Source organism: Callospermophilus lateralis, chromosome 6 (genome assembly GCF_048772815.1).
Source record: "Callospermophilus lateralis isolate mCalLat2 chromosome 6, mCalLat2.hap1, whole genome shotgun sequence".
NCBI lineage: Eukaryota > Metazoa > Chordata > Mammalia > Rodentia > Sciuridae > Callospermophilus > Callospermophilus lateralis.
Window position 1 is genome coordinate 137,124,217 of NC_135310.1, and position 18,979 is coordinate 137,143,195.

General features: G+C 34.9%; 1 protein-coding gene across 2 annotated transcripts in view; it reads right to left on the bottom strand.

Annotated features, from left to right (window-relative positions):
* Exoc2 (exocyst complex component 2) overlaps positions 1–18,979 on the bottom strand; it is a 198,942-nt gene that overhangs the window by 11,632 nt on the left and 168,331 nt on the right. For both annotated transcript variants that reach the window (XM_076859113.1, XM_076859114.1), the window contains exons 24-25: positions 3,361–3,416; positions 391–513 (exon numbers count right to left, since the gene is read on the bottom strand). In XM_076859113.1, the coding sequence (XP_076715228.1) occupies positions 391–513; positions 3,361–3,416 (179 nt within the window). The remainder of the gene's footprint in view (positions 1–390; positions 514–3,360; positions 3,417–18,979) is intronic.

Below are 18,979 nucleotides of genomic sequence, written 5' to 3' on the forward strand. Positions count from 1 at the left end.
CCAATGAAATGTGAGATAGCTATTTGTGCTTTCTATGTACAATACATTGAATGCTTTGAAAGATTTATAAATAAGTTGGAACAATTTTCCTATGAAATTGAATATAATGAAGTCATGCACAAAGTAAAAAAAATCACAATATTTTTAAGTAATCTGCATTCAGATAATTTTTACACTTAATAGTCTTTAAAGTTTTGCTCTAAGGACTGAAACAGAAACTCTGGAACTTATAAGGTAACATGGGTGTGGCTCATGCAAGATATATGATACATCTGCAATCAGCAGAGACATTAAAAAAACTGTCTATATGTCACAGGATGGATGAGTTAAAATACATTTACATATTTTAAATAAAAATAAAATTTCAACACAGAATTGAATTTTCGTTACCTGTAGTGCTCCATTTTTGCTGAAGGAGGAAACACACTGCATCAGTCGACTTAGTTCTTCAGAAACTGCTTCTACCACCTTGGACAGTACCCGAGGCACCAATTCTTTGGAAATAGTAAACACCTGATGGGAGTTTAAAATAAGAAAAATGATATACTCTAGGATTTTCCTGGCCTGAATTTGTTAAAATCAAAGGAACATGCAAAAACAACAAAACCCCATAGGTTTTCTTATTCATTCATTTATTATTTTTGGTAGCAGGAAGTGAGCCCAAGGGAGCTCTTACCACTGGGCTACGTCTCCAGCTCTTTTATTTTGAGTCAGGGTCTTACTAAATTGCCCAGTCTGGCTTTGACCTTGTAAATTTCCTGCCTCGGTGTCTTGAGTGGCTGGGATTACCTGTATGTGCCACTGAACCCAGCTCTAAGTCATATTTTTAATAATTCTATTTAAAAATACAATATAGACAGTTAAATTTTTGAGAGTTACTGTTGATGTGGATAAACTAAAATTTGATTTGAAGATTTCTTCCTCTTCCTATTCTTTCACAAAAAAACAATTTTTAAAGAAGAAATTAGAAAAAAAAATACACTCTGGATAAATATTTTACCATAGTTTAAAAAAAAACACTGAGCCAAATATGGTGGTATGTGCCTGTAATTCCAGCTTCTTGGGAGGCTAAGGCAGGAGGATCACTTATGCCCAGGAGACTGAAGTCAGCCTGGGTAGTAAGTAACAAGAGTGATAACTGGTCTTAAATAAAACAAAACAGAACAAAACAAAACAACCCTGGGTCAAACTTTCCTTAGAATATGACAAACACCCTACTTGCTGGGTCCACTATTATGTATTGAACAAGATCCCCAGTTTTATTATATGTTGTACTAGATATATATATATATATATATATATATATTTTTTTTTTTTCATTTCACACAACATTATTTTCAAACTTTTTTAAAAAGTTTGACACTTTTAAACTGGGAATTATCAGGAAATTTAATGAAACATTTTCCTTTCTGATTTAAAAATTCAAGTAAATTATATTTTCTTTTTAGCTTTTCCTATTTTTCAGATTAAGCCAACAGGATTAATTAAACCTTTGGATCAAACCCTAACATGACTTGAGAGTTTAAGAAAATTTTGGCAATAATAAATATTATTAATGAAATTCTACTTTCAGTCATTGGGCTAAACTTAAAGAGGACTTGAATGCCTAATATTTATAAATAATCTCACAGCTATTGACAATGGACATTAATAAAAGCTGCCTTGCCAGGCATGGTGCTACACACCTGCAATCCCAGCAGCTTGAAAGCATGAGGCAGGAGGATCTCAAGTTCACAGCAAGCCTCAGCAAAAGTGAGGCACTAAACAACTCAGTGAGACACTGTCTCTAAATAAAGTACAAAATAGGGCTGGGGATATAGCTCAGTGGTTGAGTGTCCCTGAGTTCAATTCCTGGTACCAATACATAAACAACAAACAAACAAGCAAAAGCCATCTCATTAGAAATCAGCATGATCACTATGTGCACACCTATAATCCCAACAATTTGGGAGGCTGAGGTAGGAAGATGGAGAGTTCAAAGCCAGCCTCAGCAGATTAGCACTTAGCAACTCAGAGAGACCCTGTCTGTAAATAAAATATAAAAAAGGGCTAAGGTTAAGCACCCCTGGGTTCAATCCCCATTCCCAAAAAAAAAAAAAAAGAAAGAAAGAAAGAAAGAAAGAAATCAGTGTATGATCTTTCTATTCACAGTTCCCATGTATTTTGCAATTCCTCTGCTCACCTGCCACCAACATTTCTACCTGATGATTTTAATTTACCTTTTAAAGGAAGCTAATAAGAGTTTTCTGATAGTTTTCATAAAATCTCAATTAAATGAATTGCTCATTATTAGATCTATGTGATAAATTCCTGTCTTTGATATATAAAAACTTGATTTATAGAGAGAAAATTATATGCTTCCCTTTTACTAAGAAATGAAAAATATAATATACTATTTTGCTCTATTGCTTCAAACTTAGAGCCAAATTCAGGAACCAGGTAATATTACCTTTGTTTTCTGTGATGGCTGTTTTACTTAATTATCCATGGTTTTTTGTTTTGTTTTGTTTTGGTTTACCTCCGTGACCTGAAATACTTCTGGATGGAGGAGACAAACATAAATCTAGAAACACCTATTTGGATGCATACAGTTGAGGATGCTCTTGAGCATCTGTGCTCTTTGCTCTGTCCCATTTTATCTGGTTTCCCATCAGTCCATGAGCCACAGTCACTCTGAAAGTGTTGGTGAAGCAGTGAGTAATGGACTATGAAACTACTTAATGAGAACAAGTCATCACAGTGGTGACAATGGTGGTAGCTGTGGTACCAATGTTGATAGCTCAATATTCCTCAGAAAGGCTCTCTTCCCCAACTAAAGATGTTAACATGAAGCAACATCTCCAAGAGCCTACACTATTGAGAGCGTCTGTTTCATTCTAAAACGTCAGACTCCCCTGGGAGCCTGTCTTTCTAACAAACTTCTACTTTTCTGGAATCCCTAGCACTATGTGAACCCATATTGCAATGTGAATGAAATACCAAAGCTTATTTGTGTTCTGACTAACAAGAGAATAACTTAATTTCCAAGATAAGGAATTTAACATTCTTTAAAGAAAAAAATCTTTCCCTTCTATTTTTTCTGTACTTTCCAAATATTACTGAATTTATTCTTAGTTATCAGAGAAAACATACATAATTTCAGAAAAAGACACACACACACACTCACAGAAAGAGAGAGAAAGCGAGAGAGAGAGAGAGGGAGAAAGAGAGAAAGAGAGAGAGCTGAGCTTTATTTTATTTATACCCAAGATACCTTCTGAAGGAGAACAGAGATCCCTATTAAAAATCATCAAATTTCCCTTTCTCTTGTTTTCTTTCCTAGTCATCCACATTTCTTAGGAACATCTAATGATAGCTTACCTCTGCATGCACAGCAATTATATTCACCAACGCTTCTTTTAAATAGTTTCTGACACCTGAAATCAAGAAGGGGGAGGGAATAATGCATTAAGTGGGAACACAAGTCAGCCCTCTCCCCTGCTAGCACTAGTGTGCACTGTGCAGCAAGCTGCCTTACAGTGTTCTGAGGAGAAACAGAAAGTAACACCAAACTATCAATTTCCTTTTGAGAATCAAATGGTGAAAGGACTATTTTCAAACAGGTTATTAAAAAAAAAAAAAAAAGGTTAAATTAGAAGTTTTCTTTTACTGTTTTTCATTTCTATCACTGTGCACCTATATGCTCTTTGTCAACTATTGGTAACTTGGCCTCAAAATAAAAGTTTTTAAAAAATGTTCTTCTATTTCTTCACAAGTATATGAATAATAATGCAAAGAACAGAAGAAAGATTTTATTAAGGCTCATAAAATGTATATTAAATATCACAGCATTTAACTTCCCAAGGTAAAAGTCAAATTATTATGCAGACTGACTATTCTGATCTTAAGGAATCACTTTGAGGAGAAACTTCTCACAAAACCACACTGAATCTGATTTAGTAAGGCAAGTTTATGCTTGGACAAAACAAAGACTTCTGATTCTAGGTATAGTATCACTCAATAGTAGTACTCACAAGATTTATGAGTACAGGGTCTAAGGTCACACTATTTTGAATCAATCCCCAGTTTTAACACCGAATAGTGTTGAAACACCTAATAGCTTTTGGTGAGAAGACTGTAAGCTTCAATTTTCTCATCTATTAATGAGTATAGTAAGTGCACCCTCTCTTATCATCCTGTAATGAGGATTCAAAGAGATAATGCATGGGACAGGTATTCACACAATTCCTTAACAGCTTTCATGATCATTATTTTTCAAGAAAATACATAAAAACAAAATGCTATTGTATTGTAACTCCAAAACAACCACTGCCATTTAAATGAAATATTTTAGAATGCCTTCCAGAATTAACTACACCCCCTTAGAATACTTCCACTACAGAACAGAAAAAAATGTTCTATATGCAAAATCATGGATGTTAATAGTAATGACACTAAGGACAATCTCTCAGAATGTCATATACACTTCTGAATATTTAGGAAAGTTAAGACAGAGATCATGAACTATAACCAATTTTTTGAATCGGCATTTGTAGATTACTAATACATATCTGGCATTTGATTTTATCATATAATATGGTATAAAGTAAGTGCACTGTTTTTCTTTTGAGAAGCCAATTTCATATGAATAGAGTTTCATATGAACCTATGATATGAAGTTCAGATGTTGTTGATAGGATAGCTGAGAAAGCAGAGTGAAGAGTAATTACATGTAATCCAGAAATTGATTCTTTCTGAGAAAAAAAAAAAAAGGATAATTACAAGGGAAGAAGTTCTATGTGGGAGGTAGGACAGAAGACCTAAGGATCCTATTGTAAGTAAAGAGGGAAATAAACAAGCTTGGGAGATCACAACAGCATTCTTCCTGTCAGAGGAAAGCCACATCACAGAGTTCCTTTGGACTGAGAGTACCAGAGGGCTTGGCCTACTCTGACACCTGCTCTCTCCCAGAATTAGTGCAGGGTGCATGGAAGCCTGCTCTGGCTCCCGGGTCTGTGATCACTGTCTCATGTCTACTGCCTTTTAACTGCAATTCCTGTGGAAGATCAGCTCATATATATTTATATAATCAGTGTATTTAACATATAAGTAACTGATACTATACACATAATACTATGTTTTAAGGCACCAAGAGTCTCCATCCTCAGTGAAAATAAGGGTCCTGTTAATGCCACTATAAGAACACATGTCAGGAGTATGGGTTCTTGGGGTTCTAGCACTAGTACCTAGAAACATGAAGATAGTTTTTGATTCTTAAATTTCTTAAATGTAAAAGATAAATTGAGCCAGAGTGGTGACTAAAAAACCAAAAATTAAATTCAGAATCAAGCAAGAAAATGTCGTATGCTCTGTGACATCATATGCTATGAACTCAACTCCCACTCTGACCTTAATAGAAGCAATATTTCCTGGTAAGAACCATTAGACTAAGCATTACTAATAAAATACCCTTTAAAAGGGGGAAAATATTAGTTAATACAATTTTAAAGACTTAGCTGTGAACTATAAGAATAAAAGCAAAGGGTACTCTTTATTTTTTTAATTTATATATGACAGTAGAATGCATTACAATTCTTATTATTACACATATAGAGCACAATTTTTCATATCTCTGGTTGTATACAAGGTATATTCATACAAATTCTTGTCTTCATACCTGTACTTTGGATAATAATGATCATCACATTCCACAATCATTTCTAACGCCATCCCCCTTCCCTTCCCTCCAACCCCTCTGCCCTATCTAGAGTTTGTCTATTCCTCCCATGCTCCCTCTCCCTAGCCCACTATGAATCAGCCTCCTTATTATCAAAGAAAACATTTGGTTATTTGGGATTGGCTAACTTCACTAAGCATTATCTTCTCTAACTCTATCCATTTACCTGCAAATGCCATGATTTTATTCTCTTTTATTGTTGAGTAGTATTCCACTGTGTATATATGCCACATTTTTAAAATTCATTCATCTATTGAAGGGCATCTAGGTTGGTTCCACAGTTTAGCTATTGTGAATTGTGCTGCTACAAATAAACATTGATGTTGCTGTGTCCCTGTTAACCCAAAGAACCACATTTCTGATAGCAAATTTGAAACATGATCAAGCTTCCCATTTTAGGTTGACCACATGGATAATAATGTAAGAAGCAACTTGGATAAGTAAAAGAACTTTAGATTTCTTGGAAGGAGATTTTTTTCATTATGGACAGGAGAAAAAAAGAGGAAATACCCCCTTCCCGTCCCCCTCCGCCCCACACACATGAAGTAACAACTGCTTCAAGTGGTGATATGGGGAAACTAAAGGGGAAATGTATGGTTCCAAGGATGGACACAAACAGGGATCCTACTCAAGACTTCAAGGCAGCCAGTAAGGGTCAGATAGATAGTATGAAATAGAAGACCTCAAAAAAAGGCACACCAGCTTGATGCATAGCTTCATAAAGCATCATTTATGTCCCCCTAGGCAATTATAATATTTAAAACATAAAAGATTACTTCTCAAAAGAAACATAACTATCCACTGTGTTAAACACAGAAGTATTTTTTATTGCCTATTGTTCATTCTAAGGAAGTTACTCAAAGTTTTCACTTACTCATTTAATGTAATTTACTGAGACTCACTACATAGTGGACACCATTAAGTATACATCAGAAGCATTAGGTCCTTCATACAGAGGATCCCAATGTGCTTAGTTATTACAAGTTTGGCCCCAATTTACTCATGTTGTGTGTTTATATTGCATATAACAAATAGGTACAAGAGGGTTATATGAATGTGCTTGACATTGTAAAAAAATTCTTTATACTCTGATTTAAAATAATTTGAAAGACGTTTACTTGGTGTGAATTTCTTAATTGGTTAAAGAACAGTATTGGAGTAGGGGTAAAGAAAGTCTGAGCAAAGGGCTAGAAACCAGGCAGTATCTGTGTCTGGGAAACTCATAAAATCTCTGTACTCTTCTAAGCTAAGAATTTTGATTTCTTTCTTTCTACTCTCCAACCACAGTTGGGAAGCAAGCAGCTAAACCAGATGTGCCACACACTCCTGTCTTTCACCTTCCCTGCACATGCTCAGGGATCAACAGTCAGATGGCTGGACACAATCTTAAAATACTAACCTTTGATAAACTTCTTGGTTTTAATTGCCCATTGAGTTTTCTGTTTTAAAAAACTCAAAATCTGTTAGTAGGAGGATGTCAGATCTTTCAAAGACCTGTACCCAAAGCCAGGTGCTGTTGGTCCCCTAGCTCACTTGCTCCTTGCGGTACTCCACCTGGTGGCAAACACAGCTGGCAATAATGTGGCAATGTACTTTTCCAACTGGACAAATTAAAATACAGTTGGCCTCTTTTTCAACAGTTTTTGCATCTACAAATTCAATGAACAGTGGATTGACAAAAAAAAAAAGCAATTATAATGATTTTGTACACACAATAATTTGTCATTATTCCTAAACAACACAGTACAGCAACTATCTGTATAGCATGTATTCTGTAATAGGTATTATAAGGAATCTAGAGATGATTTAAAGTATATGGAGGATGTGTGTAGGTTCTATGCAAATACTAGACAATCTTATATAAGTGACTTGAGCATCTGTAAATGCTGTTATCTGTGGGGGTTCCTAGAATCAATTCCCCACCTCCGGAAGCCAAAGCTCCTCTAGAAGCCATAGTGAAAGAATGTGGATCCAAACACTGAGAGGTGACTGAGACCACACTAAGGCTTGGGAATGTGAGGATGGGTCTCAACTGTGCTCTCCTGGGCACTAACTGGCTCCACGGTTTCTTCCTTCAATTAGAGGACTGGAAGAAGAAAGACAGAAATGCTGAGGAAGATGTCACCTGAGAAAGACATAGATGTTGCCAGGAAGCTGTAAATGCATCTATTACAACAAATGTCCAAGGCCTAAGTGAGAGGCGGAATGAAGTGTAGAGTGAATTTCAAAGGACCCTGGTTTTCATATCTGGAGATAGAACCAGAATATGATTTTTGGTGATGGCATGATCTTCAAAAGGTCCAAGATTGTGTCCGAGGGACAATATTATGTTAATTTGGATGGTATACGTTGTTTCCCTTTCCACTGCATTTATTATAATTATAATATTATTAGTATCAATGGTTGATAATTACCTTTAAGTTCAGAGAGGTAACAGAAAGGACACTTGGGATCTAAATTCTGCCTTACCTATATACGACTTATATGACCTCAGAAACCACAACTTACTTTCCAGACAACTGTCAACTCTGAAATACAGAAATTATATCTCATTCTTTAATATTTGTGCATCTAATATGTGCTAGGTACCTCCAGGTGGTGGTCTCCCAAAGTAAGCAAAACAGATGCAACCCCCGACCCCTAGCCCTAAAGGAGCTTAGAGTTCAGTGGGGAGGAGCACTTTGTCCTGATAAGCAGTACACATATTTCAGGGGCTAATTTTTAAAAATAAAGACATTAGTAGTTGACTAAAAGACATAATGACTAGAAAAAAAATACATTAATTTTTCTTTTTGAATCTCATTGTCTATACCTTTGTACAATATAATCCATTATGACCCTTATGTACTTGTAGGTGAAGTTCTATTGAGTGGCGCAGAAATTCCTTAGCAATTGAATTTGTACATAAGGCATAACAGCAGCAAACAATCCAGACATAGCATCAAATGTGACTGTGCCATGATTAATGGAAAGATTTGTCTCTGACAGTACTCTCATTGTGCTGGTTTCACACAAAGTTCTCTAGAAGTTGGAATTTTAATGGAACTCTTTTAGGATACTTTGCACTGGCTTTGAAAAGAATGGTGGAACATCACATACCAGTAACAGTCTTGTGGTAACATCTGAACCATGACCAAAAAGAAGAGGACCAGGTGGACACAGGAAGACTTAGACATGTTCTCCAATACACATGCTACTTACTTACTACAGTCACCTTGGGACAAGTTTCTAATCTGATGATTTGTAACTTTCTCTTTCATAAAACAAAAATAACATTTATAAAATGGAATAATATTTTTAAGAGGCCAAGGACTCACTTGCCAAATACTGGGCAGTCAGCAAATGGGAGGTGCTATGATTGACTACAGCCACGGGCCCCACCCTGCACTTACACATGCACATGCATCACCTGGAACATCCTCTCAGAACACTGTGTCTTTTCCTCCCACTGAAGCAGCTTCACATTTATTTGTAAGACTACTTGATTAATATCTATCTCCTCTACTGGACTATAAATTCTACAAGCATAGAGATCACACACACTTTTTCTTATCTTTGTATCCTCAGAACCTACCACAGTGGCTGGCACATAATAGGCGTTTGGAAAATATTCATGAATGAAGAAATAAAAGGCAAAGTCTATGTCTGCCCTGCTTACTCCTAAGTTCTGAAGACTAAACCATCTAAATAAATTGATAAATGAATGATGAATGGCTAGATATGTTAGAGAAGAAACTTGAATATGTGTAAAATTCTATAATGTCCACAGTCAAATGACACGTGAACTATATTCACTTAAAAGATAAGTAACTGGACCTGTTTATGTGAGAAGGAGATGTTTTTTGGTAAAGCACCTCTTACTTTTCTTAAGATATAGGAAAATGAAGAAAGTCTTTCTGTGATTAACAGTCAGGATCCATTTGAAAAATACAATTTGACTAAAGAAAATATAGCAGAACAGAATGTAGCTGAGATTAAATCTATTTGCTTTTCAAATATGCTTTATTTTTCCAGCTGTATTCTTAAACTAATCACTTGTTTCAAAACACTGAAGTAATTGCTAAATTCTCACTATGTGCTAGATACTTAGGAAGATGTCTATGTATTAATAGAACATAGTATGTGAACATATTAGGAAACCTGGGTTTTAGTTTAATGTATGGTAAATTAGGAAGAAACCATCAGTGTAGACAGTGAGAGCAGAAAAAAAGCAAACTGCCTTGATTCTTGGAGTTATAGATAAATGTTACATTATTATGATATAGTAATAAGTACTGTTTTCAAAAAGGTACCCTTAGATAAACCCCCACAACTTTCCATGTTATTTAAGTGAGGGAATGAGAAATAGCTTCTAAGCATTTACAATATATATCTTCTCTACTCTGAATATGAAATTAGAATGTGTCATGATATTTGACAAAAAAAGTGTCCCCACCCACACAGTATCAACCCAGACTATCACTTAGCAATTAATTTGGTAGCCCATTGTGGAAATTCCCCATGGAGAAAACAAAGCTTATTTCTACTCTGTGCTAGGACTTGTAGGCTCTTTCTTGCAGGGTGGGATTCCTGTAAGTCAGCCAGTACAGTGTACCATCCCCAACAACTAAGAGATTTTTTTTCACACATCAAAATGGAAAGACTTCTTGCTTGGTATATTTGTGTTTGTTCTTTCAATGAAGTAGGGAGGTACTTGATTTTGGAATAGGATAACTATTAAAAATATTTATTGTGTACTTATTACTATTTCATGCCAGACACTATTCCAGGTGCTAGGGATATGGCAGTGACCCAAACCTACCCACAACAAAACCCCTCCTCTCACAGGGCTTACACTGGACTAGGGACATGCCCAGATGTAATACAATAAATAACTTGCACGTAGAGAAAAGGAGTCTTAAGCCATCCCAAAACAGTAAGCAAGTGCATGATATAAAACTGTTCAGGCAAATGGTAAAATCTGCATTACCAAAGACAGAGCTTCTGTTTAATAAGACTTCTCATCAATGTCTCTGGGGGAAAAAAATGTCTCATTACTTGTTGAAAAGATGTTAATCTTCCTTTTGTGTCAGTTTCATGGAAATAAATTCTACCATAACTTTTAATAGATAATGTACAACTGTGTTTTAGAATAATTGGGGTTTAAATCTCAGCTGGAAAATCAATTCACTGAGCTTCAGGTTTTCCTTAATGTATGGGAAAATTCTTTGTAAATATATAAATTAAAAAGTGTCATACAGATTTGATTCTTACTATTAATACTTTGGACAAATCACTAGGTAGACTGCTATAGGAGAAAAGTCCATATTAAAGAATAGAACATTGAACATTTGGGTTGATCAAGTCTTTGTTCTTCAGTTTTTAGTTTGAAAATTTAAAAACTGCCCATTGAAAAGAAATTAAAAACCACGAGAGTATAAGTTTACATAAAAATGAATAAACTCTTCCTTCATCCTTCTCCCCAGGAATAATCACAATTGATAGTTTGGTGTATATTCTTTCCATTTTTTCTGATGAATATAATGTCTTTCTAAAACAATGAGATTACAGTACACATTCTCTTCTTGAACTTGATTATGTCATTCCACAATACATCACAAATATTCTTTTAAAAATATTTATTTTTCAGAGTAGTTATGTTCTCAGCAAAACTGAGCAGAAGGTATAGCAATATCCATGTATCCTCTGCACCCACACAAACACAGCCATCCTGTTATCACCATCCAGTGATATATTTGATAAAATGATGGACAGACAATGAGACATCACAATCACTGAAGTCCACTGTTTACATTAGGGTTCACTCTGAGTGTTCTACATTCTATAGGATTAGAAAAAAACATAGTGACATGTATCCACCACTATAAGTACATGCAGAATATTTTCACTATCCTAAAAATCTTCTGTGCTCACTCTGCTTATTCATCTCTCTCTCCACTAACCTTGGTAACCACTAGTCTTGCACTCTCTTCACAGTTTTGCCTTTTCTGTAATGCCATATAGTTAGAATCATACAATATGCAGCCTTTTAAGATTAGCTTTTGTTCCTTAATAATATGCATTTAAGGTTCTTTCATGTCTTTTCACAGCTTGACAGTTCATCTCTTTGGGTGCTAAATTATACCCCATTATCTGGATGTACTAATTTATTTATCCATTTACCTATTGAAGGACATCTTGGTTGATTGCAAATTTTGGCAATTATGAAAAATACTGCTATGAACATCAGCCAGTAGGCTTTTGTGTGGACATATGCTTTTAGCTCCTTTGAGTAAATTTTAAATAATGTCACTTCTAGGTCTTATGATAAGAGTATGTTTAGTTTTGTAAGAAACTGTCCAACTGCCTTCCAAAGTAGCTATATCATGTTGTGTTCCCCCTGACAGTGAATGAGGGTTCTTGTTTACTTTCCATCCTTACCAGCATTTGGTGTGGTCCAGTGTTCTAGCCTTTGGTCATTCCAATAGGTATGTAGTGGTATCTCACTATTGTTTTAATTTGCATTTCCCCAATGACATAAAATGTTGAGTCACCTTTTTCAAAGGCTGATTGGTCATGGATAGATTCTTTATTGAGTTCTTTGGCCCATTTTAAATTGAGTTGTTCTTCCATGTATATAAATCTACCAGATAATTTTCAATGGCTACCTAGTATTTTATAGTATGATATATCATAATTAACCATCCTCCTACCGTTACTTCCATAAGTAATACTGCAGTGAACATAGATATTCATGCATTCTACTAGCATATTTATGTAAGATATCTTCCTGGAAGTGGAACTGCCGAGTCCAAAGATTCCACTTTTGACAGATTCTTCCAAGCTGACATTTGAGAAGCTATAGAAAATTATACTTCTTTTCGATTTTAACTTGGATTCTCTGGTTGCTATAATTAATAGTACCCCTAATACATGCTTCTCCTCACCCATAACAGTCCATTGAAAACCTTCTTATATAGCTATTTGAAAAAACTTTCATTAAAACAATAAAATAAAATTTTAAACAAAACACAAAGGTCAAGGGGAACTTACTAAAAGTTACACGAGACATACCCTTAATTTGACTGGATAAAGAATGTATAAAAGAGTTGGAGAGGAAGAATACTGTAATTACAGAAAACAACTGCTATATACCATTTGAATCTATACCAAGAATGCAAACTTTTCCATGAAGCACTTCCTGTCACAATCGAATAGACGACTCCTTTACTAAGTTCAAGATATTCTGCCTAATGTTGTTTTGAAACATGACACTCTTCAGTCAAGGCTATAAGAAATCAACCCTGGAAACTCTGGAGATACTGCCTACCTTATAAACCACATTTCCTGTTTTTAACCCCTGTGCCCTAAATCAGTTATCACTCCTAGTCTACTGATAAAAATAGATTGAAAAATACTATAAATATCCCACAATGTACTTTTTTATTGTCAAACTGAAACAATACATGAAAGTACTTTTGGGTATTTCTTTTTCAAGTAAATTATCTATTCAATTGTACTCTGAAGCCTGTCAAAAAAAAAAAAAAAAAAGTAACCAGAAACCATATTAATATTGACAGAACAGACAGAAAGACCTAAATATTTTGTAACAAAATTAGCTTTTGTTGGAAAAGAGAAGGGGTTTTAATTCCCAAGTCTCCAAGGTTTAATGTAGTAATTTCCACATTGATAGTGTTTGCCTATCTGAAGACAGGTTAGTAGTGTACAAATAACTTCAGCCTCTACAGTGTTCTACTTTCTGTTCAAGGATTTTTCTTCTTCTTCTTTAGTCAATATGATCTCCTGTTAATCAATATGATCAATCTGAATAGAAGACTTCAATGCTTTTGAAAAAGAAAAATTATCACCAGCAGTGAAAATAGCAATAAAATGATTTCATGGCTTACTTTTTCCATCTGTAATAAGAATTTATATTCCTAAGTTTAACATTCATAAACTTTATGAAAAGCTCTTAAGGTTTAAATAAAAGTAAGGCAAACATAATCCCCTGTCCATCTCAAAAGTTAAAGTCTGATGTCTAAGACAAAGAATGATATAAAATGTTACAGAATACTTTATACATGTAACCTAGAATATCAGTTTCTTCATTCAAAAACTTGATACACTGAATTTCAGACTTAAAGGTAGAAAATTAACCAATTTAACTAAAACTTATCAATTAAATTCATCTGTTTAATCTTTTGGCAAAAAAGTTTTTTCTATTAGAGGGCAACTTCAATTGGAAAAATGAAAGTGACAAGAAAATAGAATTCATTCTATAAATGCAAATGAATATATTTGACTTCTACTGTGAAGTATGACTTCTGGATTTAATGTTTTATAAACAGGTTTTGGGTAAATGTTCAATTTTCAAACTCTCAAGTGGTCTTTCAAAAAAATAAGAATGACTTCAATGAAACTGAAAGTAATTAATGCTCATGAAAGAAGCAGAGCTGTGAAGCAGGTTGTTTAGCTGTGTGGCCTCTGTGAACAATGGAAGCACTTCTACTATTTACTATCTGACACCATGTGGATGGTTCAAAATTGCTGGGTAGTTCTACTGCTATTATTGAGCAGGCAGTGCATCTCTATGACTAGAATTAGTACTGTGGAGCACAGGAAAGAAGTAAGCAGGTATTGTCCCTATTCTCAATTTATGGCTCCAAATTCAATTTTAAAAAGAAAATACAATCATTATAAGTTTCAGGCACTAGAGTTCATCTATCCCTCTCATGCTCCCGCTCCCTATCCCACTATAAATCAGCCTCCTCTGGACAGAGGGGTTGGAGGGGAAGGGAGGGGGTTATTAATGATGGTGGAATGTGATGATCATTATTATTCAAAGTACAGGTATGAAGACACGAATATACAACCAGAGATATAAAAAATTGTGCTCTATATGTGTAATAAGAATTGTAATGCATTCTGCTGTCATATATAAATAGAAGAAAACGTTTCAGGCACTAAACCAAAAGAAGGACCTTGAAATTAAAAATGAGCTTGAGTCATAATCAAATTGAAGGCAGATAAAAATGTGAAAAGCCAATAGTTATAACATGAGATAAATGTATAATATCTACTTTATAAATATCATGTTAGCAAAATGTTAATACTGTCTGTATATTGTAAAATACATATAATAACAAATGTATAAAACACATGTATAAATATCTACTATATATTTTATACATTATAAATAATAAAATAAATTAGAAAGAAAAGAAATAAAGAGAAAATAAAAATTATTTTATTAGTCTAGATAAGCCAGGTATGCCAAAGTTGAAGAATACCCCAAAATATCAGATGCTTAAAACAACAGGAGGATTTGGATCATTCTCATTCTTGTATGAAATTGTACTGTACTGTACATTTATCTGTAATAAAATTTGTTTGCAATTTTTAGCTATTTCAAATGGGGCTGCTATGAATATAGTTGTTCATGTCTTTTGGTAGACATAAATACCAATGCTCTTAGGAAAGCTACTAGAATGGAACTGGGTCACTGCAAACATGCATGCTGATCTTTAGTGCATATAGCATGTTCCTAGTGGAGATCACAGCAGGAAGGACTGCAGGCCCCAGCAGAATATTAAAAAGAAAGTTACTGTAGAAACCAAAAAAAAAAAAAAAGAAGGTTAAAAAAATACCAAGTATACACACGAATTTTTCTTTTCACTAATACAACCCAACCATAGAGTGCAAGAATATAAACTTCTTTCATACCCATCATATTTAAAGTCTATGAAGGTGGCTTTCTGTGACTGCATAAAACCTATTATTAAAGTTCTTCAATACACAAATTTGCTAAAAGTGATATGTAGTCTACATATAATTCTTAAAGCCCTTGTTACTGTAATCATGGGTTGTCACACCATTTGCAGCCAAAAATGACAGTAATTTCAAAAAAGAAAAATGAGTTTTTAAGTATATCATATTTATGAATTTACTTTGGTTGTCATTCAAACATTTTGATTATTAGTGTGAGATACTATCAAGAAATAGAAGTAAATTGATCCAAAAAATAATTCATATCCCAAGTAAATATTCTCTACTGTATCAAGATTTTATTAGCATTGTCTTTAATTTTCTCAGAGAGAAATAAACTGGTTCACTGGTGTCTTTTGCTCCAAATACTTTAAAAAAAATAGTCACAAACTCAGTTTTTATTCCAGCTATACTATTTTTGGACTGTTTATACAGGCTAGGCATGTTAATTAGCTTGTGAATAAATGATATTTTTTTGAAAGTGATTAGAAAGCAGAGAGAGAAAGAGTTCAATACTCGTCCATGGTCTTACGTAACATTTCATCTGGACCTCAGTTTTCTCAACTATAAAATGAGGCATGTTACATCTCTCATCCCCATTCAGGCCTGGATGTTTCCCATTTATTGTGGACTTCCAGGAAATGCTGAAGATATTATTTTTAAGATACTTAGAAGTTTTCCACATTGATGTTCAGCATAAATAGTAATCAAAAAGGACAACTATTAAGCTGTATTCAAAGTATTTGGGGGTTGACTTTTGCTTCTTATTCAGAGAAGGAAAAAAGAAAGTTGGAGTCCAGTAAATATTTATTGAATGCCTCCTATCTTTGAGGTTCTATATTGGTGTTGGAAGAGACAGATGGTGATGGCATTCTGAAAATAATGCTCTGTGGTTTAGCATTCTTAACAAATTCTCTCACATGCTCAATATTTATAAAAATGAGTAAATTTCTGTGTCTTCTTCACTCCCTGAGCATAGGATTTGAGCTCCTGGTAGTCATCTGATGGTTTACTAGTGGCTGTAGGTAGAGTGGTGGTGAAGTCCTACTCCTCAACGGCTCTCAGGGAACTCATCCATGGAGACAAAACTCACCCCTGGAAACGAAACTCCAGGGATGAAGGACAGCCAGGGAAGAGCCCACATTGGACAGAAAACCTGGTTTAGGCACACAGGAACCTCCCAGCAGAGGTGTAGGATAGGAAGGGTAGAGCAGGATATGGGGATCAAGTGAGGGAAATGAGCCCTTGAAAATGTTTTAAAGGGAGTCAATGACCAGACCTGCATATGTTTAAAAAAACAAAAAAAAACCTTAAAAGAGAATGATAATCAGCGGAGGCTTTACTCTAAACCAACCCTTCTTAAAACTTTTCTTTTTCAGTTTTAGCCAATAAAAGCATTTGAATGGCATTGTTTTTTGATGAAATTATGATCCTTTTGTCTTTTATAAAATAACACACCAGAAACAAATTTGTAACTTTGTAATGTATAAAGGAGGATACTTGAATTATACATTTTCCAGCTCAGCCTCAGAATTACTTTTCACTTGCCCAAAGTTAGCAACTAGGAGTTATTATTTGCTTCCACCTTGTCCTACACCCAGAAATACAAAGAAAAGCAAACAGTTTTAAAAAATAACCAACCAATACTAGGAAAAAAAATCTCTTTTCATCTTTTTATCATTTCCACAGTCTTCTGTTCTAATATTCCCTGTCATTCCTGTCATCTCTCTTACTGCCTTTTTTTTTAAAAGAGAGAAAGAGAGAGAGAGAGAAAGAGAGAGAGAGAGAGAGAGAGAGGGAGAATGAGAATGAGAATCCTCAATATTCATTTTTTAGTCTTCGGCGGACACAACATCCCCGCCTGCATGTGGTGCTGAGGATCGAACCCGGGCTGCTCGCACACCAGGTGAGTGCGCCACCGCTTGAACCACATCCCCAGTCCTCTTGCTGTCTTTGAAGGCACAGAATCTGTGTGACACATGTGGATGTGAGGTTCTCCCGAGTGATGCCTGGTCTAACTAAGTGCCAACAGCAGCTTTAGAGCTGATATGTAGCCAGTTAGACTCCAGGTGTGCTGGGAGGGATGTGGCACCACAGTCCAAGGGAGGAAACATCTAGTAAGAATGATTGCAATTAAGTAACTATTATCAATAAAAAATGAGAACATAAACACACACACACACACACACACACACACACACACACACAACATGTAAATACATGTGTGCTGAACATAAAGTGGCTTCCAGGATTTCTTTTAGTCAATTTGTCTAAAAGTCTCACTACTGTTACTCTAATTCCTTAGATTCTGCAAAACAGGAACTAAATTATCAAGGCACATTTGATAATGACTTAAAATTTGTAAGAAAGTCCAAATGTAACATTTGGAAATCATCTGAACCTCAGCTTTCTGTTGTGATGCATGTTATAAATAACTCAGAAAGTACAGCAGTTGTTAGTTTTCCAGTTCAAAGTAACAGTCTGGAATTGTCTATATCACAATACTAATCCAGTGCATGCCACTTATCCAAACACTATGTCAATCCTCAAGTTTTTCATTAAATCTCATCTTTAATGCAAAGTGCAGAGATATTAAAATTAGTCCAACAGTTTTTGGCTAACGGTAGATAGTGCTGCCCTATTCTGCCGAGCATATTTAAAGAGTCTTAATTGGCTATATATCAGCTCTAAAGCTACTATTGGCACCTATGTGGACCAGACTGCTCTCCAGCACAACAGATTAGGAGAATAAAAACTTCCACATATGAACCAAGGCTTTTGTTTAGAGGAGATATCAGAACAGAGATAAGATAATTTCAATGCTAAACTTACATGAAAATGATGATCCAAATTTCAATGTTCACTGTAAACTTTCAACTTTTTCCAACATGAGAGTATATACAGTAATCTCACCAGACATCCCCCCAGCACAAAAAGGCATATGGCATGGCTGCCTCAGTTATGTTATCTCTGTTCATCAGGTGTAGGGGCATCAGAGACTTCCACAGGCTCCTCAGAGAATGCCCTGAGGCAAGGAGATCAAACATTGGCAGGCCCAATGCTCTTCAAAGGTTTTCAGACAAAACTATTTAAGACAAATACTTATTAAATTTAGGGGTCACAGTAATGCTAAATATAAACAAGTTCAGTAAGAATAATAAAAATACCTGGAATAGAGGAAAAAAATGTCCAAACCGTGGCATATAATCAAGTATCTGTTATTTTATTATCTTGGTGTTTACCACTATGCACAAAACTGTAATATGAAAATTAGTTTTAGAAAAAAAGTCTCTCAGACTATGAACAAATGAGCAAAATCAGGTAAAGTGAAGAGAGGAAGTCCCTAATGCTTTCTATAGCACCTTAGAAGCTTAAGTTCCACAGATTCATAATACAAATATAAAATAATTACAGAACACACATACACACTTTATCCAAGGCCTTACAGACTGAGAAGTCGAGAATACAATGCTTCATCACCTATCTTAAAGGAACAGTGATGTTCTGGAATGGCTCAAT